The 23,083-nt window shown below is 56.1% G+C and overlaps 4 protein-coding genes across 6 annotated transcripts; all 4 read right to left on the bottom strand.

The window, feature by feature from the left end:
* Positions 1-1,535: 1,535 nt before the first annotated feature.
* MCL1 (MCL1 apoptosis regulator, BCL2 family member) lies at positions 1,536-6,385 on the bottom strand. The gene is made up of 3 exons (XM_052705511.1): positions 5,740-6,385; positions 3,481-3,728; positions 1,536-3,086 (listed from the first exon to the last, which is right to left on the bottom strand). Exons 1-3 carry the CDS (start codon positions 6,347-6,349, stop codon positions 2,970-2,972), a joined length of 975 nt encoding a protein of 324 aa, XP_052561471.1. The 5' UTR covers positions 6,350-6,385; the 3' UTR covers positions 1,536-2,969.
* Positions 6,386-9,115: 2,730 nt separating this feature from the next.
* ENSA (endosulfine alpha) lies at positions 9,116-13,186 on the bottom strand. The gene is made up of 3 exons (XM_052705498.1): positions 13,026-13,186; positions 12,590-12,715; positions 9,116-10,642 (listed from the first exon to the last, which is right to left on the bottom strand). Exons 1-3 carry the CDS (start codon positions 13,080-13,082, stop codon positions 10,472-10,474), a joined length of 354 nt encoding a protein of 117 aa, XP_052561458.1. The 5' UTR covers positions 13,083-13,186; the 3' UTR covers positions 9,116-10,471.
* Positions 13,187-13,757: 571 nt separating this feature from the next.
* Positions 13,758-16,964, bottom strand: GOLPH3L (golgi phosphoprotein 3 like). 3 transcript variants are annotated; one of them, XM_052705497.1, is made up of 5 exons: positions 16,702-16,964; positions 16,432-16,602; positions 14,985-15,116; positions 14,676-14,790; positions 13,758-14,412 (listed from the first exon to the last, which is right to left on the bottom strand). In XM_052705497.1, the coding sequence occupies exons 2-5, from the start codon at positions 16,594-16,596 to the stop codon at positions 13,985-13,987; spliced, it is 840 nt and encodes a 279-aa protein (XP_052561457.1). In that variant the 5' UTR covers positions 16,597-16,602; positions 16,702-16,964; the 3' UTR covers positions 13,758-13,984. The 3 variants fall into 3 exon arrangements, with proteins under 3 accessions (XP_052561457.1, XP_052561455.1, XP_052561456.1); XM_052705495.1 differs by having other exon boundaries at positions 16,720-16,964; XM_052705496.1 differs by lacking the exon at positions 16,702-16,964 and having other exon boundaries at positions 16,432-16,689.
* Positions 16,965-17,116: 152 nt separating this feature from the next.
* On the bottom strand, positions 17,117-22,815 carry HORMAD1 (HORMA domain containing 1). The gene is made up of 13 exons (XM_052705494.1): positions 22,715-22,815; positions 22,041-22,185; positions 21,683-21,746; positions 21,261-21,297; positions 20,896-20,916; positions 20,770-20,796; positions 20,417-20,484; positions 20,073-20,224; positions 19,340-19,593; positions 18,886-18,949; positions 18,543-18,613; positions 18,309-18,392; positions 17,117-17,881 (listed from the first exon to the last, which is right to left on the bottom strand). The coding sequence occupies exons 1-13, from the start codon at positions 22,745-22,747 to the stop codon at positions 17,801-17,803; spliced, it is 1,101 nt and encodes a 366-aa protein (XP_052561454.1). The 5' UTR covers positions 22,748-22,815; the 3' UTR covers positions 17,117-17,800.
* Between the last annotated feature and the right edge of the window lie 268 nt (positions 22,816-23,083).

The following is a 23,083-nucleotide window of genomic DNA, read 5'->3' as shown; positions in this document are numbered from 1 at the left end:
GCTCCGCGTCCCCCCTCCTCACAGTGTGGGTGATTTTGGGGAGGGGTATCGGGGCGTGTTTTTGTGCCTGTGATTTTGTCTGTGTGTTTTCGGGGTGTTGCAGCTGTGTCACTGTTTGTGGATCGGGGTGGGACCTGGCTCGCGCCCACGCGCGTCCGGGGCGCTCTGTGGACCGCGGGTGCTGCGTGCTGCACATGGCCTCGTGTCCCCAGGGTGCGCACAGGGCGTCCCCGCGTGTGGACAACAGGGGGCCTTTGCCCCTCCCCACCCGCACAGTGATCCCTTGAGCTGGATTCCCACTCGTGCTTTTATTATTCCTCGTGGGATGCTGGAGGGTTCTGAGATGGGGGGGGGTGTCTCCCACTTCCCCGCAGCCCCCGCCCCCCAGTTGGTCTCGTGTTGCACAGCGCTCTGTGCTGAAGGAGGCCCCCCCCCCCCCCCAGGGTTCCGACGGCTCCACGCGCGACTCCGACCCACGCACCCCGCGGGCGCCCCGGGGTGGGCGGGGCTAAGCGGAATGTTCCTGGAAGCGGCCACGTGACCGAGCGAGGGCCATTGGCGGGCGCTGTTGCTGGGCGGGGCCAGAGCGAGGAGGCAGAAATAAGAGGGGGCGGGGCTACAACGCTAACCGGAAGTGACGCAAATTCTATGGCAGTGGGGCGCGGGGTCGCGGGTGGCTGCGTGCGGAGCGGGCCGAGAGGCGCACTAAGCGCGCCGATGCCTTCCCCTCATTCACAACGGAGCCTCTGCATTAAAACAGACGTTTATTGAGGTCACCTGTGAGAAGAATTTCCTTACCTGGAGGCCACGAGGTTGCTGGCGCTGCTGCCCGGCTCTTTGGTTGCCCCTTTCCCCGGGGGAGCCTGAAGCTGTGGGGCACACAGTGAGGGGGTGGGGGGCAGGAATCCCCAGTCATTCTATGGCAGCGCACAGCCGTGGGGCCGCTCAGCCCAGCTCTGAGCTCCTCTCCCTTCCCCACCCCCCCCAACCGCCACCACTCCCTGCCCGCCCCATTTCCCCCCCCTCCCCCGGGCCCCACACGGCCGTGACTTCCTTCGCTGCTTCGCGGAACGCGGCGCCGCTTCTTCGAAAAGCCGCGGGGCGGAGGAAGCCGAGCCGTATCAGCTGCCCCAGGGCCGCGCCTTATCAGCACCGCGGCTTCCAGGAAGCGCAGGTGGCTGCGGCCGCCTTTTGCATGTTGCCATGGCGCAGCCGGCCCAAAACAGCCCTGAAAACCCAACGGCGGTGCTGGAAGAGCAGCCTGCGGCTGGGGGACGGAGCGAGGAGGTGTGCGCAGGCAACGGGTGCCCACGGGGGGGGAATCCCACCGTGCATGAGGGACTTCCCCACAGCCACGCTGCCCCCTTGCTTCCTCCTTCTTCAGCTTCACAGGAATTGAAACTGAGAGGCAGCAGTGGGGTTTCAGCCATGGCCAAAGTGCAGAGGCAGGCAGCAGCAGCAGCACAGGGCTGGGGTGCTCACAGCTGAGCCTTCAGCTCCCCATCCTGCTACAGGATAAAGTTTTATGCCACCCATTGAGAACAAGAGACATTTATTGACAAAACTAAGTGCTCCTCCAGCACCCAGGCCGGCCAGACGACAGCCCTGCCTTTAGCTTTCTCCCCACTGGGCAATGCTTGGGCTGCAGTCGGGCAGGTTCCTCACCACCTCAGCCCCGTTCTGCAGGGGTTCTCAGCCCCAACCACAGCACAGCCCAAAGCCCACGAGGAGCCCAGGGCCGGGTGCTGTGCTTGGGGTTGGCACGAGCTGCAGAGCCGAGGCACCGAGTTCTACACAGCTGCAGAACGCTTACATTCAAAACATCAGCTTTGCTGTGCTCACTGCTTACGGAGTCAAAATTAAAGGGGAGAGAAGGAAGTAACCAACACCAACTTCCACAACCTCCCAACTGCCAGAAGAGCTCGGAAAAACCAAAAAGATTAAAATAAACAGCAGTCTCAGCTGCTGCCAGCAGGCAGCGAGTGCAGCAGCCACCGATCCCCACTACAACCCCTGGCACTTCTGCTCGAGCACAGAGAAAGGTTTGCTCAAAGCCACCACAGAAGGCTTTGCCACAGAAACTCCACGCAAGGGATGAAGCGCAGCACATCCATCAGCAGCTCCACCACATTCAGCCTTCGCTTCTGTGCTGCTAGCTCAGTATAGATGCACACATTCTGCAGCTGGACAGACATCTGCAGGCTCTCTGCAGCCTCCCCGCCCTGCGTGGGGTTTTACCTACTTACAAATGCACTCCCTATTTTTAAACTGCTGGCGTGGCAGGGCGGTGAGAGCAGTCAGATCAGACGGGCCGGCTCTGCCGGGCTGCAGCCGGCTGCGGTTCCCACAGCGCCAGCTCAAACTGCAGGACTGCTCACAGGGCCGCCCGCGGCCTGAGCAAACCCTGCTGGAAGGCAGGGGACAGAAATCACCCCGAGTTCCAGCACGGGCTGCACGCCTCAGCCTTGCACAGCACCGCTGCCTAAAGCCGCGACAGCAGAGCTGTGAGTTCAGGCAGCGGCGCGGCAGCTGAAGATGCCATTTCCAAAAACCCACAACCACGACTCCGAAGCATCGGCTCCGCAACAGCCGCCGCACCAAAGCCACGAGGATCAGTCCAGGCAGGAGCTGCTGCTGCTGCTCACTGGCTCACGAAACAGATCTGTTTCCTCCGGGATAAAACTGAAGCTGTCCGCTTTGCCCTTCTCTCCTCATGCTCTTGAACGAAGCAGAGTATCAGTCAACTCCTCCACTTTCTGTTCCCAAAGCAATAAATCCTCATTGGTACCCACGATCCGAGTGGAACATACCTTCTTTCTTTGGAAAGAATTGCTCAGGGGATGCCTAGATATTCTCCTGGGGTCAACACGAGTCCAGCTGCATAAATATGCCCAGGAGGAGGTGATCGGCTCGCCAGCTCCCAGCGGAGCCGGTCTGCCCTGAGCTCTGCCCCTCTGCGGCACTGCAGCTCACCGGATCATGTAGGCCAAGCTCGCCCCCAGGCCGGCCACTCCTGCAAAGGCCATCAGCACGTTCCTGATGCTGCTTTCCAGGTCCTCCACTCGGAAGAAGTCGACAAAGCCCTCCTAAGAGAAAGAGGAGACAGTTATTCCTGTGCCAGCTGCCTCTTCCCACGGGAAGGAGCAACCCGGAGCGATGGGTTGGCTCCTCACCCACAGCTCCTGGAGACCCGCTGCAGACACAGCCCAACAACTGGGAGCCACACAACTGCAGGCAAACTCGGGGCGCCCCAATATGTTTTGCTGTAGGGATGCCACCGCTTCTTTAGCAGGCAGGGGGGCACGTGTTTTTTGGGGTCAAAGGCACCGCGTGGCACTGGCGAGGTGCTTTCAGAGAGTGGTTTGAACTGGAACAGTGACTCATCGGCACTTCGCTGACACAGGCAGCTGACACCCAGTGGGTTACGGAAATAGGAAACACCGAATCGTTCCGAAAGCCTCGTGGTGGGCAGTGACTCACCCAGCCTCCCTGGCTCATCAGCCACTCGCGTTTGGATGAGACCAAAGCGTCTGTGATGATCCCCGCCAGCGAGCTGATGCACTTCTCCTGGTTGATGCTTTTCAGGTGTTTTGCAACAAAGGCACCAAATGAGATGAGCGTGACGACTCGGCCCCAGTTTGTTACTCCATCACTGAAAACGTGAGCAGCCACCTCGCACACCGCCTGCAGGTCTTCTTCTTTTTTGATTTCCAGCTTCCGAAGCATTCCTGAAGAGAGATTCCAGCTCAGAGACGGGCTGAGCCACGCCAAGCCACCAGCGAGAGGACACAGCCTCTGTACCTGGGGGCTGAAAGCTGTGGCAGAGCAGCTGCTGCAGGCCCTGCCACAGGATGAGCAGAGCAGGGACCCCACCTCCACCCAATGCTGCCCTCTGAGATCTCGTGAGGGCCCTGGGGGGCTGCAGGAGGCCGGGGGCAGCCTGGCAACCCTGCGTCTGAGCAGCCACCTGGAACAGCCTGACCCACGGTGCCCCCTCATGAATAAGCAAACAAGACGAGCCTTTACGAAACTGAAAGGCACTGCTTGTTATTGCTCAAACCAAGAGGAAGCCTCCCAGAAGCCAGTTCCTCCTCTGTACACAGAGCTGCCAGCTCTGCAGAAGCCTCGGTTGCTAACAGCAGCTTGGGTCGATCTGCACACCCTGAGCTCTGCTCGTTCAGCAGCACACCCTCCAATTTAACTGAGGCATGGCAGCCAACCCCTGGACTTTTCCAAACAGTGCAATGCAGGAAGCGAGGAACAAACCAAATCCCTTTGCATTTAGAAGAGAAACCAACCAACAAACAACAAACTGGAACATGGGAGGTGTTCATCCCAAACCAGCTTGGGGGGGGACGCCAACTCTGCCCCTCTGTGCCCTGCTGCACCCACCAGAGCCCAAGGAGTCGCTTCTGAGTTGCACAAATCCAACCCAGAACGGTCACATCCTGCAGGTCCCCAGGGGCTGGCCTTGGAATTACATGAAACCAAGCCAAGAAGGTTGGTTCTCACTGGTCCCCTTCCCCCCCCCCCCCCCCCCGCCAAGGAGTCACTTCCGAGTTACACAAAAATAGCCAAAAAGGGGTCAGTTCCTGCTGGTCCCCAAGGGCTGGGCTTGGAATTACATAAAACCAAGCCAAAACGGTTGGTTCTCACTGTTCCCTCCCCTCCCCCCACCCCATCCTCAAAAGGAGCTGCTTCCAAGTTACACAAAAACAGCCAAAAATGGTCAGTTCCTGCTGGTCCCCAAGGATTCTGTTCTGAATGACACCAATTCAACCCAAAATGGTTGGCTCTCACCGGCCCCCAAGGACTCACTTCCAAGTTACATAAGACCAGCCCAAAATGGCCGGTTCTCCCTTCCAGTCCATTCCAGCACACCCAAACCTGCAGCCTCCCCAACCACCCCATCTGCTCAGCCCAGCCCAGGCACGGGGGCTATTTTCTGAGGGCTATTTTGGGACCGGTCAGGATCAGCACCTTAAAGCAGCCATGCTACGAGCTGAGGGCGAAGGGGGAGAGGGGGGGGCTTCTCCTACCTGAGTCTGCAGAGACCCGAGCTCACGGCACAGCCCCAAACCCCACAGCAGTGCAGCCCCAGAGCTCCCTCAGCTTTAGGAGCTCCAGAAAGCTGTAATGCCGCAGCAGGAGAGCCCCAGATCCCCTCAGCGGGGCAACTCCAGAACTCCCCACTTCTTTAGAGGAACTCTGAACCCTTTCATCTCAGCGAGGAGACCCCAAACTTCCTCCATTCCCCCAACACCTCCATACAGCACCACGAGGGAGCCCCAAAGCCCGCAGCAGGGCAGCCTCAAGCTCCTTTGCACGGCAACAATGGACATCCCAAACCCCTCACACACACAGGGGAGCCCCAAAACCCCTCACACCACACCGGGGAGCTGCTCCAAAGCCCCTTCAACAACATTAGAGCAGCCCCAAACCCTCCAGTACAGCACCAGGACGATCCCCCACCCCTCCACACAGCATTAAGGAGCCCCAAAACCCCTCCACGCTACACAGGGGGGGACTCCCAGAGCCCCATCAGCATCGTGAGGAGCACCAGCAGCACATCAGCACGGGGACGGCCGCCCTTCAGCCCCGGGGCGCGGCGTGGCCCGACCCAACCCCCCCCCCCCAGCCCTTCCCAGCGCAAAGTCCGCTTTCGTTTTCACCCCACGGCCGTTCTGTTCCCTTCCCCCCCCTCCCCCCCCCTCGATCCCGTTTCCCGTTTCCACGCACCCTGGAAGGCCAATTCGTGTTTCTGCATCACTCCGTCCCCGACCCTCCGCAGCGTTTCCAGCGCTTTCTCCATGACGGCTCCGCCCGTCCTGCCGGGCCGCCCCGGCCCTCCCAAGAGCCCCGGAAAAAGCTTCTTAACGCCGGGCTCGGCCTCTCCGGCCGCCTCCCGGAGGTACCGGAGGATGAGCTCCAAGGAGTCCCGCCGCAGCTCGTCGGGCAGCTCGGGCGGCGTGCTGGGTAACGAATCGCCTCCTGGGCCGCGTTCGGACTCGGGCTCGCAGCCGTCCAACTCCTCCTCGGGGCTCCACAGCGCGACGGGCCGCGGCGCGGAGTCCGACGGCAGACGGCGGGCAGCGGCGGAACCAAGCGGAACGCGGGAGGCCGCCTCGGAGCCAATCGGAGCGCGGGGGGCTTCGGCGCGGCCGCCGGCGGCCCACAGCCCCGCGGAACCAATCAGAGGCCGCGGTACCTCAGCGGCGGTGGCGGCCGGAGCGGCGGCGGGGGGCGGCGGGGTTTGATCTCCTGCTGGCGAAGCGGGCACCAGACCCGGGCCTCCACCGCCGCAGTAGAGGTTGAAGCCGATGACGGCGTTCCGCTTGACCGCAAACATGGCGCCCGACGAGCACCGGCGGCTGATGGCGCGGGAGGGCGAAGCCGGGTCTTTTATGGCCGCGATGACGACACGGAGGGGGGGCGGTTCCGCTTCCGGTGCGGCCCCGCGGGAGGTGGGGGCGGGGAGGAGCGGGGAGCGGCTGCTGTGCGCCGCGGGTGTCCTGAGGGGGTGGGAAGTGGAATTTTGGGGTGAAGAGGGGCCGTTCCGCCGCTGGATGTGGGGCTGACCCCCCTGTGCAGGCTGAGGGCGGGGAACTGAGGCGGAGCGCCGTGGAAAGGGCGGCTGGAAGGAGATGTCAGCGCTCCTCGGGAGGTTTGGGATGGGTAACGGGGATCTTCTCCAAAGGAACGGCCGGGCGTTGGGAGGGGCTGCCCGGGGAGGCGGGGGTGCAGATCGCCGCACCTGGAGGTGCTCAGGAAAGTGGCGATGAATTCACCTGATGCACCTTTGAGGTTTTTTCCAACCTTAACGACTGCGATTTTGTGTCCGCAGGGAATTGCTGTGCATTCGTCTCATTACCGGCCGGGTCCTCACCTCCATCTGCTGCAGTCACAGCCCCAGTGGGCACCACGCAGAGAACACAGCACCACCAGCAGCTGCCACCCGAGGCAATGGTGCCAGCCCACAGCACGGGTTGGGGCCATAAGGTTCCTTCCAGCCTTACAGCACAGATTGGGGCTGTAAGGTTCCTTCCAACCCACAGCACAGGTTGGGGCCATAAGGTTCCTTCCAGCCTACAGCACAGATTTGGGGCTGTAAGGTTCCTTCCAACCTAAACTGTTGTAGGAGTCGAGATTCTTTACCCCCAGGCCTCCAGCTCCATCTTCACCATTGTGAAAGAGCCAGGAGCAGTGGCAAGGTGCTGGAGTGAGGCAAAGCTCCTGGTGCAGTTCAACCAGCTCCACACTCGCTAGATTTTTGTGCCCAAAGATGGGCAGGATTCTGGAAATCAGACTTCTGAGGAATCATCCACTCTTAGTTGCCCCCCAAGGAAGGGTTTCCCTGCAGGAAGGGCTGTGGTGCTGTTCAGTCCAAAGGCCGCTGAATGCCCAGTGTGGGTACAGCTCTGGACCGAAGGAAAGTGACATCGGGGGCTGGACTCTGGTTTACCTTTGGAGCGTGGGGTCGCCACCAAAACCATGAGGAGAGGGAAAGTGGAGAGCAAACAGCTCCACAAAAGGGACAAGGGAAACCCCTGAAAGCCCTGAACAACCCATCAGGATGGTGGTGTGTGGGATGGAGGGAAACTCCAGCTGTGGAGATAAAATACCAGATGGGAAACCCCACGGAGCCCCTAAGACAGATCTTCCTCCTCCAGAGAGGCGGCGAGGACCTGGGGACTTGCCAATGTGAAGAACTCAAGGTGAGGGTGATTTTGGGGGGCCTGAAAGCACTGCAAACTCACATCTCTGTCACCATCCGGAGTGTCACCACCCACTGGCAGAGGAGGAGGCTGTGAGCTCAGGGTGCAGCCCTGCCCTGAGTGTTCCCAATGCCCTTTTGCCCCAGGCTGTAAAAGAACAGGGTCATGCATGAACCCCACACATCCTTTGCCCTGCTGCCCACTCCTTCAAGCAGGACCAGGCAACACCAGGGTCTGGAAGGAGAAATCCCACTCCAGAGCCTTCCCTGTGGCCTCAAGGAATGCGTCCTTGTCGGGAAACGAATTCTTGGCACTGGGAGCAATAACAGAAGCGAGCTCAGCTCGCTCCAGCAGCTCAGGGCAGCGCCCAGCACATATTTCCCCAGCAGTGCCAAGCTCTAAAGCACAAACAAACACCCGCACATACTTGGCACCCAGCTGGAACAGCGTGTCCCTGTGCAAACAGCCGGCTCCTGCTTTGAAGTGGACTGAGGGGATGACGAAATGGCTGATTTGGGGTGGGGGAAAGGGGAGCAGGATGTCTGACGACGGGATGACGGGGCTGTGGGGAGGGTCGGCGCAATGCTTTGAACACCAGTGATGCCAGCAGCTGGAGGAAGCAAAGTGTGACATCAGGATTGATAACGTGGGCAAGTAACGGCTGCGGGCTCAGGGCAGCACAGCCCTGGTGAGGGGACACGTCACCACAGTGCAGCTCTGTCCTCTGGAGGCACCAGGAGCCCCTGGCGCAGGGCATGGAATGGAGATTTCTTTTGAAAGAGGGGAAAACTCCTCCCCTCCTGTGCCTGCCACGAGGTCAGCTGAGACCCAGCGTGGGGCTGAGGCAGGACAGGGCCCAGGAGCCACTTCTGCCCTTCCCACTTCAAAGAAACCCCTTTGGGTTCAGGGAGCACCAAAAACACCCTTGGATACCCGGTGCTGAACACAAGACTTTTCTCCTGTTGGTTCAGGACCCGTCGCCCTCCTCCTTGCAATGCTTACACAGGAGCAGAGGACAAAGGCGAAACACCCCTAAAAGCAAAGGCGGATTCCGTCATGCGATGGACGTGCAGACAACACTGCTCTGCTGCTTCGGGGACAGAACAGACGTCACCCACAGCGCATTACGGTCGTTTTAGGGAACTTCTCTTGCTGGTTCTCATCCTGTGTTGTCACAATCGCTTCCTCCCGCTGTGCAAACATGCCTGGCATTTCCAGCAAAGCAGGGAAGACGTGGTCAGAGTCACTCGCTCCCTCCCTGCCCCCAGCGGGCGCAGGCAGCAGCACAGGCGCAGCCCAGAGCTGCCAACGCCGCTTTGCATTTTTCACTGTTTTTCTCTTGTTTTTCCTCTTTTTTCTTTTTTTTTTTTGAAGCACAGCACGCCAGAAACGAGGACAAATGAAGATGTAAAAAATTATATATATATTTGTATATATGATTCGTATCTATTTACAATGCAGCTGGGACCAACAGCAGAGCATCCTAGCAGGCAGCGCGGGGCTGGGCGAGGAGCTGCGCGAGGCACACTGCCTGTCCCTGCCACACTCCTCAGAGCAAAGTCCACGGCTGTAGGGCCACGGCTCCTCGCCCAGGGTCACTGATGAGCCACCTGACAGCAGATGTGTTTGAGCACAGCCTCGCTCCCTGCTCAGAGCAGCAGCATGGGAGCGCAATAAAGTGCAGCTCTGTGAGCGACCCGGCCAGGATCACATGTGAGGAAAGCTGTGCGGTGCATCATCACCCACTGCCTCCCTCCTTTGTTTTCTCCTGATCCAACACAGCTCCCCAAAACCCACACGGCCTGCTCCACCTCTACAACTGGGCTCAAAGCTGGCCTGGACTCGGTGCTGCCCTGGCACAAACCTCAGCCCCACCGAACGCCCCACACCTGGAGCTGCTTCAGCAGCACCAAGCGGGCACTGAGCGCGCCCCACTCTGCGCCCCACTCTGCTGCAGCCACCACACTGACTTCATGGTTTGCTTTTTTTCAAGCCTGAAACAAAAAGGCAAAAGAAAAAAAGGACAAAAGGAAAAAAAAAGAACCTCAAGGGGTGCATAACGTTGCCAACACACGTTTGCCTCTACAATCTCTTTCTCCTCCCTGGCGTGCCGCTGTCCTGCTGCTCTCACATCACACCCATCCCAACCAGCAGCCCTGTGCACGACCCCGGGCTCTGAGCAGGCAGCTCCATTCACAGCTGCAGGCATCCCTGGCAGAGGACAGAACAGGAGGAGAGAAACTGCCTGCAAAGCCTCCAAGGCTGCTGCCTCCATTGCAAGCCACCAACTCAACCACTTCATTAACAACTCTAACACACACACCTAACCAGACTGCAGGCCACGTATCGGCTTCTGCCACTTCCCCCTCCGCGTCTTCCCCTACAGACACCCGAAGAAAACAACACGATGAAACCACACAACTCCTCTCAGTGCTCCTCACTTCCCTCAGGGCGCTGCAGGGAGGGATGCAGCACTGCAGGGACTGCGAGCAGGGATGGTTCTGAGCACTGTGAGAGGGGAAGGCAGCAAACCTGCTCGCAAAAAGCAAACGTGCAACCGACTCCACCAAAGGTCTGCCTGCGTGGCCTGGGCTACCAGCATCTCATGTTCTTCTTGGTTGTGGTGTGTGTTTGCTACAAATACTCGTATAACTATGTGGATTCTGGTGCTCCCAGCTCTATGGTACAGTGAAGTTCAATCCAATTAACCAAAAGAAAAAAGAAAACAGGAAAAAAAAACAGCCCGTGAGCGTGGGCTACCCTGCCAGTTTGCTGGCGACGAGTGAGGATTTTCTCTGCGGGAGGTCCTGAGGTTTGGGGATGTGGTCTCCTGTCACCAGGTTCTTGTCCGGCCCCGCAGTCGGCAGCTGTTTGTTCTTCATCTTCGCCTTGGCCATGTTGTAGTCACCAGAATCAAAGTATTTTTGCTGAAAGAGAAAAAAGGAGTTCAGGTTACTCTGATGCTACCCTGGGATGGCCAAGCTGCACACAATAGGCTACAACTCACACCTTTAAGAAGCTGTGACACCCAAAACTTATCACCGAAACAACATGCAAGGGGAAAGTCCAAGGCAGCTGTAGGGCCTTTATTTAGCAGCTCCCACAACGCCCAGCACAGCTCAGGTGTCTCAGCCCAGCCAGCAGCCTCCATCCCCATCCCCTCTCCTTCCAGTACTTGAAGGGAGCTTATAAACACACGGGAGAGCGACTTCTTACGCAGGCAGGCAGGCAACAGGACAAGAGGGAATGGCTTTAAGCTAAACAAGGGGAGATTTAGGTCAGACACGAAGCAGAAATTCTTCACCTAGAGGCGGTGCAGTGCTGGCACTGCTGCCCACAGAGATGTGGGTCCCCCATGCTGGGCAGCCTGAGCTGCCCACACAGCCCACGGTAGGGGTGGAGCTGGAGGTCTCTTCCAACCCATTCTATGATTCTGTGATTCTAACAGTGACTGTGGGGCAGACGCTGCATCAGCAGCCTCCTCCAGACAGGCTCAGCTACAGCAGCACAGCTGGGGGACATTTGCTGATTTAGTTTATTCCAGTTTGGCAAACACGTGAGCTGTGGGTCAAAGGCAGGACGTCCTCCCCAGTGAGCACAGCCCAGCCCACAGCCCAGACAGACTCCTGCAGCTGAAACCAAAGTGCCAAATGCCTGCAGAGATGCAGCCCTGAGACACCTCCCAGCAATGCTGAGCTGTGGTGCGAAGGGCATTCCACTCCCTCGCCATGACTCTGTGCTGCTCTGCCCTGCTGACAGCAGAGCAAAGGGCAAAAGGACAAGCAGAGTTTGGACAACGCTCTGAGAAATGCTGCTTGAACACTGGGTGGTCCTGTGTGGAGAAAGGATTTGGACTCAGTGATCCCTGTGGGTCCCTTCCACCTCAGGATATTTGGTGACACTGTGGTGCTGCAAACAGATCTGAAGGCCCCACAAAGCCCAGCCCAGCCCTAAACCCTTTCCCGCTTGGTGTTAAATAATTAAATCCTCATTTCTGTGCTTGCTTTAGGAGCTGGTACCTAAACCACCACCAGCTTTCCTGTCAGCAATGCAGCACACACAGGGACTGCTCAGACAGCTGCACCAGGACCAGCAGTATGGGGTGGCTGAGGCATTCAGCCATGCACACAAGGCTCAAAGGGATTTCTGCATCATCCTGTGCAAAGAGCCTTCAGCAGCAACCCAAGCAGCTGCAGAGGGCTCTTGGGGAAGGATTTAATTACTTTACCAGGGAGCACAGCCATAGGATTGGCTTTTTCTGTTGACTTGCTGGCATCCCGCATGCCCTCTGCACCAGCCCAGAACACAAGCAAAACACAGAGCAGAGAGAAACACCTGGACACTGCAGAAGGCTGCGGGGATCTGCACATATCTCCCCACATTTCCTTAATCCACACGCTCAACGGGATTTTGGCTCTACAGAGCTGTACAGAGAAGGGCTCAGGTGTCCCAGTGGCCACAAGCCAGCAGTGTGCCCTATGAGGGCCAGGGGGACCCTGGGTGCAACGCCCAGAGCACGGCCAGCAGGGCAGGGTGGTGCTCCTCCCCTCTGCTCTGCTCTGCTGTGGGGATGACACAATTGGAGCTCTGGGCTCAGTGCTGGGCTCCCCAGTTCCAAGCAGGCTGGGAGGTGCTGGGAGAGTCCCACATTGGGCACTGAACGTCACCTGATGGGGAATGGCTGAGAGCTCCGGGCTGCTCTCCTGGAGAAGACTGAGGGGGCTGTGAGCAGTATGAGAAAGGCGGGGGCAGGAGGACGGGGCAGTGCCAGGACAAGGAGGGCACAGGGCAGCCCCCACGGCTCTGTGATGCTGCGAGTGCTGACACGGCCCCGCTGCATGGAGAGCACGGAGCCCATAAGGAGCGATAAGTACCCCTTTCTGCAGCCTCTTCATGAGGAAGTCGGAGCCGCCGGGCTTCTGGCCCAGGTTGGGGTATTTGGCCTTCAGCTTCGCCTCCTCGGCCCGCTCCGGGATGACGGTTTCCTTTTCCTGCGAATCCTGAAAGACAGCGGTGGATGTAAAAGCTTCGGCCCCACGGCAGACCAAACGACCGAGGGGACCGATGTCCCTCAGCGCCCACACGCAGCCCGAAGGAGCGCACCGGGCGCTGCGGGTAACCGGCCCACACGGAGCCCCGCAACCCCAGAGTCCCACAAGCCTCTCCCGGAAGTCCCGCCTCCGCGCCAGCACCGCAGCCAATGAGAGGCTGGAACAACGGCGGCAGAAGCCAACCGGTGCGCGGGGCAAGGAAGAGTGGCGCGCTGCAGAGCCAACGGGAAGCGGGAGGGCCCGCCACGCTATTCCTCACCTGTTTCTCCTGCCCGGAGTCCTCCGCGCGGGCACCGATACCCAACTGGGCGGCCATGGCGGGGTGTGGCGGCCTTGGGGCTCCGCGCTGCCTCCACGCTCACTGCGCGCCGTTCGGCCCTGCGCTCTGCTCCAAAATGGCCGCCACCGCCCCCTGACGCCCCGGCTTGGTGACGGACAGGCACGTGCCCAATGGGCGCAGTGAGGAAGCCGTGGTGACGTCACGCACGACCAATGAGAGCCCGCAGGGGGCGGGGAAAAAGGCCGGGCTTGGCCACTCTGCGTGGTGCTGTCGGAACCAATGGGAAGTGAGAAAGCAAGGGAACGTGTGAGCTACTGAGCTTGATGGACAGTGAGAAGAACCAATAGGCAGAGAGGTCCGGGAAGAGGGGCGTGGTCACAGTCTGGGCGCTGGGACTGCTCTGGAAGCGGGCGCCCTCTGGTGGGCAGAAGGAGCACAGCAGAACCCGTAGCGCCCTTTACTCCCAGCGCCCCCCAGGTCCTCACCCCCACCCCACACCGTGGCAGCCCCACAATGCTCTCAAAGCGCCGCGAGGCCCAGTGCTGGCGCTGCCCCCGCTTCTCCCACCCCCAAATCCACGCAAAATAGGAGCTGAGCCACCATGGAGGCAGAGCACAGAGGAAACTGCTGCAGGATGCAAAGGAACACGATCACGCTGCCCAGGAGGGGAAGTGGGGGCGAAGAACAAGAAAAAAAAAAACCACAAAACAGTAATAAAAAAAATAGTGTAAACTTCTCCCTTCCTCTCTGACACAGAGACCCTCGAGCTCCCCTCAGCACTTGCAGCCACAAAGGCACCAGGTTCCAATTCCAACACAGCGGGGTGGAGGAGGAGGCTCTGCATGCAGCCCCCAAGGGGCGCACGGCCCTTCCCAGGGGAGCAGCTCCACGCGTGGACCCACAGCCCTCAGCCACCTCTCGTGGGCCCACCGTAGGATTTAGGCCCTGTTAAAGGCCGCCAGCACAGCCCAGATCACCTCTGTCCCTCTGCCCTGGGCCGCCTCAAGCTCCGCATCGGCCTCCAGCACATCCTTGGCTCTGCTCATGGCCATCTCATACTGGGTGTCCTCCAGGCTGCCCAAAGCCTTCTCCAGCACATCCGAGGTGTGGGCCAGCACCAGCAGCGCCAGCAGCCTGCGGTCCATGCGGCGCAGGTCCCCCGTCCAGCGCTCCAACACGCTGCCCTGCAGCTTCCTCAGCAGGCGTTGCTTCTCAGTGGTGTCACAGACGGGGTGGGTGGTCATGTCGAAGAGCAGGAAGCTCTGCTTCCCCGTGGTGAGGATCCCCTTCTCCACCAGGCCCTTGGCCACACGCTCACGCACGTTCCGCAGCTGATACTGCAGCTTGAAGGGGTTCCAGGTCTCGCCTGGGGAGAATCACGGAACCATGGGATCACAACAGAGTTGGGGTGGAATGGATAAGCAGAATGGCTTTAAGCTAAAAGAGGGGAGATTTAGGTCAGATGTGAGGTGGAAATTCAACCCAGAGCAGTGTGGGTGCCCCAGCCCTGGAGGTGCTCAGGGCCAAGCATCCGTGCTCACGGCAGGGGAAGGGACTGCACTGTCTGCAAGGCACTTTCCAACCCAAGCCCTTCCAGGAATCTGCTCTTTTTTTCCCCCCTGGACCAACCTGTGAGCAGCTCTATCCAGGTCTGCACCGTTTCCATGGACTCAGAGGCTTTGATGTGCCGGAGGGTCTCATCCAGGAGGACATCACCGGTGGGAGCAGCCGACTTCAGCAGCACCTGTGAGAACCAACCAGAAACTGTAAGGCCCAGATGTGGGCAGACACATGAGATGTGCCACAAATGGGGCATCGGTGGGCAAACCCATGAGCCAAAGCCATCCAGCACAGCACAGCATCACGGGGAAGCAACCCCGGGGGGCACACAATAGCTGGGACTCATTAAACCACCCCCCTGAGCCCCACTGCCATCACCTTCCTGTCCAGCAGCTGTTTCTTCCTGGCTGTGAGTGGCTCCAGATGGATGCGGCCCCGCAGTGCCAGCTCGATGAGGATGCCGCCGCGCAGACCAGGGGACAGGCAGTCATTCCAGAAGGATGGGTAGCCCTGCAAGCAAGGGGACAGGCAGGGAGCTGGGGACAGGAGGGACGGGAGCCGGTCCTCCCCGATGCTGAACGCCCAACATCCAGCCAAGAACATTTTCACTCCTCGGAGCCCCTGTCACAGTGTGAGCAGTGCAAGCCAATGCCATCCTGCCCTGTAGCATCCACAGTGCTGCCCTCAGGAGCAGGCAGTGACTCCTCTCTCCTCCACGCTGTTCAGTTCCCCACTATGTCTGTTTGCACAGCGCTATAAACACTGCGTTGTTCAGCTCGCGTAGCTGAGAGAACCATAAAGTAGAGATTTTAACTTTATTTGCTTTCTTCACTTCCTGGTGAGTAGAGACAAAGCAACTCTTTATGCTTGCACAATATGCCCCGCTTCCTTCCATCACGGCAGATGCAACGGATTTGTTTTGTTTTTTAGCAGGTGGAGTTAAGGAATAAATTTCCCAAGGAGAAAGGGTACAGATGTCACCAATTTAATTTGTTGGGTATTCCCACCCTGAATTTTAGGGGTAAGTTGAAAGCTCATGTCAGAATCATGACAGCTTGGTGCTTACGAGAATGAAACTGCATTGGATTTGCCCAAAATTGTCTGTTTTTTTCACCAGTCCAGCCATGAGCCCACAGGAGAGCTGGGGCAGCGCAGGGCCATGGAGCCCAGCTGGCTGCCAGGTTTCTGCTGCCCCATGGAGGAATGTGGAAGGACAGGAAGGGGGGAAAAAAAAACCACCAAAACCAAAGCAAGCATGTGAAAAATCTTTTTTTTCCTTATCTATTGTGCTCGCTTAATTTCCTGCTGGCCAAAGATCCATTCCCAGGAACACATTAACCACACAGAGAATGTTTAACGTAGCCCAGGGAGAATGTAAACTGCACCACACTCCCATGCGGCTCTCAAATATTTGCTCCAAGGTTCCTGCACAGCATTCTGCTCTCCTGTGCCTCCTGCTCAGCCCATGAGCCCTATTCTTACCCCGGATCCCCAGGCAGGGCAACCACCAGCCCATAGCTGCAGGCTGGGAGCACAAGGCGAATGGTCTGAGCTGGGCATTGTGCAGAGAAAACAACTGCAAAGCTCCCCCAGAGTAAATGCTCTGCAAACAGCAACACCACAACCGTGCACAGCCACTGTGGCTTCCCACCCCCCCCAGGGCAGAGCTGCTGCTGGGCAGTGCTTGCATGCAACCCTCAGCTGCCCCACCGAGCCCCACAGCTCCCTCTGAGCCACTGGTGGGGGGTGTTTGGGGGTTGTTTGAGCTGGGGAGGACTCGGGGTTAGAACTCAAACAAGCTTTCAGCCGCTGGAGCATCGCTCACCTCCTTGTCCTGCAGCCCCAGGAGCAGCACCTCCTCCATCAGCGTGAGGCGGGGGGCTTTGGAGTTGTCAGAGTCATCGTCAGGCAGCTCCCTGTCCGCAGCCGCGTCCTGCTCAGGCTCAGTCCTTTTGTCCCCACGCCATCCCCGACGTGTGAGCGTCGTCATCCCCACCTGGGGATAAAGAACAGAGGCGCCGAGAGCGAGGGGTACGGCAACAGCCCGACTCGGAGCATGGCCTCAGGGAGGACAGGGGCTCTCTGCCCCTCTTACCCGGAGCTCTCAGCTCACCTGGCCCTGGGAGCGGCCGCTGCCGCGCGGTGACGTGTTGATTCAGATGACTGCACCTCCAGGAAGGGAACCAGGAATCGCAGCCACCACGGGGACGTCCTGCCCTGAGGGCTTCCGGGCTGAGAGGGCTCCAGGGCCTGGGTCGGGTTTTGCACACCTGGAGCTGCTGCCAACCCTTGACGCTCACAGCGCTGCAGAGCCCACAGCGCCATCCCTCGCCTGCAGCACCACCGCTCAGCACAGAGCAGCACCGCCTTTTTTTGGCCCTCTTTGCTCTCACCATCCCAGATGAGGTCGGAGACAAGAACGTAAACTCCACTGACCGCCCACAACAGTCCCCGTGTTTTATTAACGGCCCCAAACGCGCTCAAAGCATAAAAGAAAGACAGCAACCAACTGCTGAAGAACAGTGTTTTAATACGATCAAACAGGACAAATTCAAACGTGTCAAGAAACGTTCAGCTACCCAGACCAAGAGAGAGCAGCAGCTCTGAGCAACAGGCAGCATCTCTACAGCACATCCAAAGCCAACCATCGCTTTGGTGGAATAAAAGTGGCACCTCCTCCAACTCTTGCAATTAATCATTCCACCTGAACACACGAATCAACACACCCAAACTGAAACAGTTTCTTTTTTAAATCATCTCACGCCATTCTAACAAACAGCTGCCAACAATTAATGGTACGCAAGCAGCCATCCAGCTGCCTGCACTTGGCATGGGATATGTAATTAATGGGATGAAGAGTGACTATACTTTGGTCTGGAGGAAATGCAAAGAATCAGAGACCTCTAACAGTTCCAGCTCTGCTCTTTTTTCACAAGAAAAACAAAAACTTTAACACCAGGAAGCTGATCAGAATTGCAGCAGCATTCTGTGAGCGTTTCTTGACAGGGATGCAACCCCCCATAGAAACTCACTGCTCATTTCTCCATCTGGGCTTCTTGATAAACTTCCTCTCCTTAAATCCACCCATAGCACAGGAAACCCCCCAAAGGAATTTCAGTATTAACATTCACGTTAAACACAAGGAGGAAGCAGTGGAGGAGCACCCTGCGAGGCAGACAGCAGGGGACGGGCGTCTAGAACTGCTCCTTCGGCTCGCTCATCTTCCTCCTTTTTGGCAGCACATCCTGACTGGAGGAGGGCTCAGCCTGGTGAATCTGCAACAGAACAGGGCCTGCGTTACAGCGCCGTCACGGAACTGAGCACGGGGAGAAGCACCGAGCGCTGGGGGCGGGGGACCCAACGCTGCCTCCCTCCCAAGGGCAGATTGCAGCACAGACGCCGCTGCTCCACCTGCAGGCGCAGCGGAACCCGGCTCCCTCCCAGCAGTGCGTCGAGGCGGCAGGGAGCTTCGCTAAGTCTATTCAAATATCAAATCAATCCTAATGAGCTTTGCCTCAACCTGTGCTCAGCTTTCAGCTCTTTGGATCAGACTTGGTTTGACGCTAAGGATCAGAACGTGCTGATGTCCATCAGTCAAGGCAATGAGAATCCATTATTTCAGCATAAAGTGTGGCAAAGCCGACAGCTTTATTCACTGGAGCAGAAAACATCTCAAAGAAGTAAAGAAAAGCTGACACTCACAATGTAGGCTTGGAATAACTTCCCACTCCTCGTCCTGCTTTCTGACACATTAAGTTCAGAGGTCTTCCTGGCCAGATGATCAACCTAAAGAAAACAATCTGAAAATAAATGCTGCAAAGCATTTCCTAAAGCACTCAGGTACCTGGGGCTGTTCTGCCTTAAGGACCTTCAGCACCTGCGTCTGAAGTCATCCTCCACATTTAAATGAGGTTTTCCCATTTTCACCTTTCATACCTGAGGATTGGAGACGTACTGATTTCTGTTCTCCTTCAAAACTTCATCCCTTCCACAAGGAAAATCCTCCTCTGTAAGAAAGCAAAGCGAAGCACACTGTGAGCAATGCACTCCCAGCCTCACACGTCTGCAGGGCTCTGAGCTGGGGGAGGAATCGTGCACCACAGATAAAGAATGGGTGCTTCCTCCTGTTTCCAATCCATGCAGTTTTCCCTACAATCCACAGATCAGCACCGTGCTGCTCTTCAGCCATGCTAAACGAGCCAAGGATTGCAGGATGACAGCAGCATTATTTCAGACAGCTTTGTAAACCTCTTGTATTGAAATAAAACACAAGTTTTACCTTGAGCTTCCAAAGCATCTGCACGATCACCATCTCCTGCTTTGTTATCCAACGGGGGATCTTCCTGGAATGAGAAAGGGGCCCAATTACTGCAGACAGAAGCAGAGAGCTCCTGCTCACAGCAGTCAGATCTCCTTAGATGGATTCTAAGTGAAGCAACACGTATTTATAAAGTTATTGAATCTGATACAGGATGTGCAGCCCAGCTCAGTGTTACTTCCCCATCAACGCAAGCAGGCAGAGATGGAACTCAGTCACTGAAAAACATCCGTCTGAAATGACTGCAATCCTAGAGAAAAACTTTGAGCACGTAACGTCTTCCTTAGAGTGCCACAGAAACACTGCATTCCTTGTTCATAATGCCACACTAACAGATGCAGCAGAATTAATGGCCCCTTTCTACCACACAGATCGAAAACAGTTCCGAAAGCTGCAGCAGCACTCGAGTTCTCACCTTGATGTGCTGGCTTTCTTCTGCTTCATCTCCATCCACTGTGAGCACCCGCAGGGGCAGACTGGGCTCTTTTTGCTTCAGAATGCTTTCATCGCAGTTTTCTACTCTCTGTTTGTCAGTTGTGACTTTCACTTTCAGCATGTGGAACGGCGTTGGCACCTCACCCATGTTCAGGTACATGGGCTCTCCCTCGAATATCATCCCCTCACATTCGCTCTCCTTGAAGCCAGGGGGCTGATAATCAGGTGGTGTAACTGCAGGAGAAAAGCAGCTCAGCTTATGGGGTTAAGAGACTTTTCTGCCTTCAATACAAAGCTGTTAAAAACGCATGTGGGAGGAAAGGAATTACTAATTTTCCACTCGTACTAAATGAAGTTCTTTCCCTCTACAACAACCGTTTGAAACAGTTCACGCAGGCAAGCAGATGAGCTAGAAACTCCTCTAAAAAGCAGCAGCTGCTGCCAGACGTTTAGAGGGCAGCACCAACTGGCACAGCACTTCCTAATGCACTCAGAACAACCCAGCTTGTCCTTAAAACTCCCACTGCAACCAAGTCAGCTGTAAGGCCGTATTCCTGCTGGGAGATCAGATCAGCACCCCCTGCACTTTAGAAACCGTCCTGAGAAATAACCAAGCCCCAGCAAATGTAAAGATTACACATGAAATTCTTTCTTTTAATCGCTCTCAAGGATCTCGGCACAGCAGATCAGTCGAAGCGATGGGGAAACACCACCTTCATCATAGTAGAAGAGCTTCATTGTCAGGCAGACGTCGTTTGGGAGCGGGCCCAGGTTCTGCATCAGAACGTAGATCTTGCGGATGAGGAGGATGCTCGCCTTCTTGGTGTCTGCACAGCTGATGGCAGAATCGCTCTGTTTGTTCTTACTGCAAACAGAGAACACTCAGCTTTCATACAGACTGAAGTTCTGCTGTTTTAAGACACGCAACTGCAGGCTGCGTGAGTTTAAATGCTGAAATGATTCACTGTGTTTTAAAACTAAGGCTAAATAATGGACCACACTGATCTAGAATTACAGACAGAGCAAAGAACTCCTGGGCAGGGCAGGCTGGCAGTACCTGCTGAGGTTCAGGACTGGCCCGTTGGGGGTGTACTTGAATTTGAAGTGGTAACATTCTGTAATTGTCTGCAAACAAATGCAGTAATTATTAAATTATCAGTTGTCAAGGAAGCCAATAATGCTGCTGCTTCCATCCAGTCCCCGACTGACCTTTATTTAAATCACAGTCCTTAACTCTTGTCCAATGCATTTGAAACACTGCATTTGAATCCTTACCAGATTTAACACGCACAAAGTCACCAAGGCTCAACGAAGCTGAGCCAGGGGCTGCCAGGATGAATTCACGTGAAAGAAACTCCAAGATTTAGTCTGGAGTTTTCTATCCAAACATTCCTGCTCTGCCAGATTTACCTGAGGATCATCCGGGTGGGTGTAGACCTGGAGGTTTGAAAGGAAGGGCAGGGGACAGATTAAGACCCACACACACATCCGAGCACCAGCCTTTAGACACAAGGGCTTTACTCTTCTACCACTTACCGCCAGGACGACCATTCTCAGCTGTGAGAAGCAAAAAGAACAACGTCAGATGTGCTCAGCCCACTTCTGCTGTTCTGTTTCTTCAGCTCTCAAAACCAACTACGACCACTCCAGGCCTACTCAAAGCAATCAAGCTCTTCATACGTTCAGCTCATCTCTTTGAGAAAGGATTTGCTTATGTGGCCTCCAGAGATCGAGCACACAACAAACAGTACCCTGAACTCCCACACTTTAGCTGTTTAAGTGCATCAAAGAACAGCTTTCCTGTAACCAGAGACTCCCCTGGCTGCAGTGGCAAGCAGTGGAATCACATACACGAATATTTAAATGCACTTCAAATAGCTGAATAACACTGGAAGACTTACGTATTTCTTCTGCAAGGCATCGTAGCATCCCAACATCCTGCAAAAAGCAAACATTGCCCAGCTAGTCCTGATTCCTATTAGCTTCACCTCTAAGGACAGCCTGCAAATGCACCTCTTCCTTACGGTTCTTTTGAATACATTCAACCCTCAGGAATTCTCTGTGGTGTGTACACGATGCAGTCCTGTGCCTGCAACCATCATGTGTTCACAGCACTGTTTCTGATGCCTGACTGTGTGTTATGACGGATAAAAGCATGACAAGAACTTAGCCACAACCAGATAGTGAAGATCGGGCACTAAGAACACGAGCTGGGCACTTGCTTGCTTCCACAAGGTGAAGCTTTCCTTACAGTTGCTAACTAGAGAGCTACCTTTCAGAATTCACGCACTGTAACTGCTGTGTGAGTGTGTGGTCAACGTACCATTTCACCAGCTGAGTCGAGCCGGGGCAGTTTTTGTCTTCCCTTAAGATTTTGACACAGAGATCTCAAAAGAAAATGAAAAAGCCATCTTTAAGGACAAAAACCAACAACACTGGAAGCGAAGCTCGTTCTCCAGGCACTCTGTTAAGCATAGATTAAAGTGCAAATGCCCTTATTGCTCTATCAGCATCACTGCTATCTTTAGTAACATTCAGTAACGACCGTACAGTAAAGTTTCAGTGTGGTCATAGGAAATAGCTACTGCCTTCAATTAAATGAATGAAGTGGCTTAAGAATAAACTCAACAACAACCCTGTGCCCATCTGCTATGCAAAAAAGCTTGAGAACAGCCTGTTACCATCCAGGTATCTGGTCCCATAGGCGCTTTCAGGGAAGATCCCTCTCAGGTAGGTAATGCAGGACACTGCCACAGCCAGCAGCCTCTTCACGAGAGTCAGGGACTGCTGTTCTGTGTATATTTTATTGGGAAACACAACTGCACTCTGCAAAAGAGAAATCAGTCATCTTTCAACACCAAATCTGTACGGATTACAGCCTGCCTACCAAACACTTTAAATGGCAGGTGTGATTTTCAGCACTTACAAAGCCAGGTGTGTCTGTAGCATCGCTGAGGCTGGAGAAGAGCTCTAAGAGAACTGCCTGGGATCATCAGACAGGGCTGCCCAGAGCTGTGGGTGCCCCACATCAGGAATGCATCCCACAACAGGGGAGGGCATCTCACAACCAACTTTTCCAGCCTTAATGATTCTATGAAGTCCAGCTATCAACCCACAGCCCCCACCCATAATGCTTGGTGTGACGATGCTTTAAGACATCACTCATTTACACAAACACATTACACTCTGGAGCTTTAACCCTATTTTGCCACTGAGCACCTTCATTTGGAGTTAGAAATGGAACAGTCCCAAATTTTCAAGTGAAGAAAGCTTACGACACAGCTGGGTGTTTGATTTAAGCTAAGATTCGCTATTTTTTACTTCAGTAAGACGCTGTGATGGAACTAAACCGTACCACACAGTTCTTGGGCTTCTGAGCAGTCGCCATTGCTCTCCTTCAGCGCAGCACCTGCAGCGCCTCGGCGGCCCGGCCCGACAGCCGCCTGCGCTGAGGTAACTTCGGGCCGTGTGCAAAAGGCGGAGGGGGGGGGGGGCGATTCGAAGGCCCGGCACGCGGCTCTTTGTGTCGTGTGCAAAGGGGGGAGGGGGAGAGCGCGCGGCCCTCGCTTCCCGCCAATTTTCACCTGAATGGCGCTGATTTTATTTATGTTTACCTCGATCTGAAAAGCTGTGAAGAACAATTAAGTTATGAATTTCGGGTAGAAAAATACCTGAAGGCCTTTTTAAAAAAAAAAAATAATAATTCCTGTTGGGTTTCCAGCAC

This window comes from Tympanuchus pallidicinctus, unplaced genomic scaffold (assembly GCF_026119805.1).
Source record: "Tympanuchus pallidicinctus isolate F22 unplaced genomic scaffold, pur_lepc_1.0 scaffold59, whole genome shotgun sequence".
Taxonomy (NCBI): Eukaryota; Metazoa; Chordata; class Aves; order Galliformes; family Phasianidae; genus Tympanuchus; species Tympanuchus pallidicinctus.
The sequence above is the reverse complement of the archived record's forward strand: the minus strand, read 5'-3'. Positions and strand labels throughout refer to the sequence as shown.

What these genes read in the sequence shown, in the direction of transcription:
- MCL1 (XM_052705511.1), bottom strand. Translation starts at nt 6,349, where the DNA reads ATGTTTGCGGTCAAGCGGAACGCCGTCATCGGCTTCAACCTCTACTGC. An exon ending in ACACGAATTGGCCTTCCAGG is followed by an intron (nt 3,729 to 5,739) that starts GTGCGTGGAAAC and finishes ATCTCTCTTCAG; the next exon opens with GAATGCTTCGGAAGCTGGAA. An exon ending in TGATGAGCCAGGGAGGCTGG is followed by an intron (nt 3,087 to 3,480) that starts GTGAGTCACTGC and finishes TCTTTCTCTTAG; the next exon opens with GAGGGCTTTGTCGACTTCTT.
- ENSA (XM_052705498.1), bottom strand. Translation starts at nt 13,082, where the DNA reads ATGGCCGCCCAGTTGGGTATCGGTGCCCGCGCGGAGGACTCCGGGCAG. An exon ending in ACTCCGGGCAGGAGAAACAG is followed by an intron (nt 12,716 to 13,025) that starts GTGAGGAATAGC and finishes GCTGTCTTTCAG; the next exon opens with GATTCGCAGGAAAAGGAAAC. An exon ending in TGAAGAGGCTGCAGAAAGGG is followed by an intron (nt 10,643 to 12,589) that starts GTACTTATCGCT and finishes TTTCTCTTTCAG; the next exon opens with CAAAAATACTTTGATTCTGG.
- GOLPH3L (XM_052705497.1), bottom strand. Translation starts at nt 16,596, where the DNA reads ATGACGACGCTCACACGTCGGGGATGGCGTGGGGACAAAAGGACTGAG. An exon ending in TGGGGCTGCAGGACAAGGAG is followed by an intron (nt 15,117 to 16,431) that starts GTGAGCGATGCT and finishes CCTTGCTTGCAG; the next exon opens with GGCTACCCATCCTTCTGGAA. An exon ending in CTGGATAGAGCTGCTCACAG is followed by an intron (nt 14,413 to 14,675) that starts GTTGGTCCAGGG and finishes GATTCTCCCCAG; the next exon opens with GCGAGACCTGGAACCCCTTC.
- HORMAD1 (XM_052705494.1), bottom strand. Translation starts at nt 22,747, where the DNA reads ATGGCGACTGCTCAGAAGCCCAAGAACTGTGTG. An exon ending in TCGACTCAGCTGGTGAAATG is followed by an intron (nt 21,298 to 21,682) that starts GTACGTTGACCA and finishes TGCTTTTTGCAG; the next exon opens with GATGTTGGGATGCTACGATG. An exon ending in TGAGAATGGTCGTCCTGGCG is followed by an intron (nt 20,797 to 20,895) that starts GTAAGTGGTAGA and finishes TCAAACCTCCAG; the next exon opens with GTCTACACCCACCCGGATGA.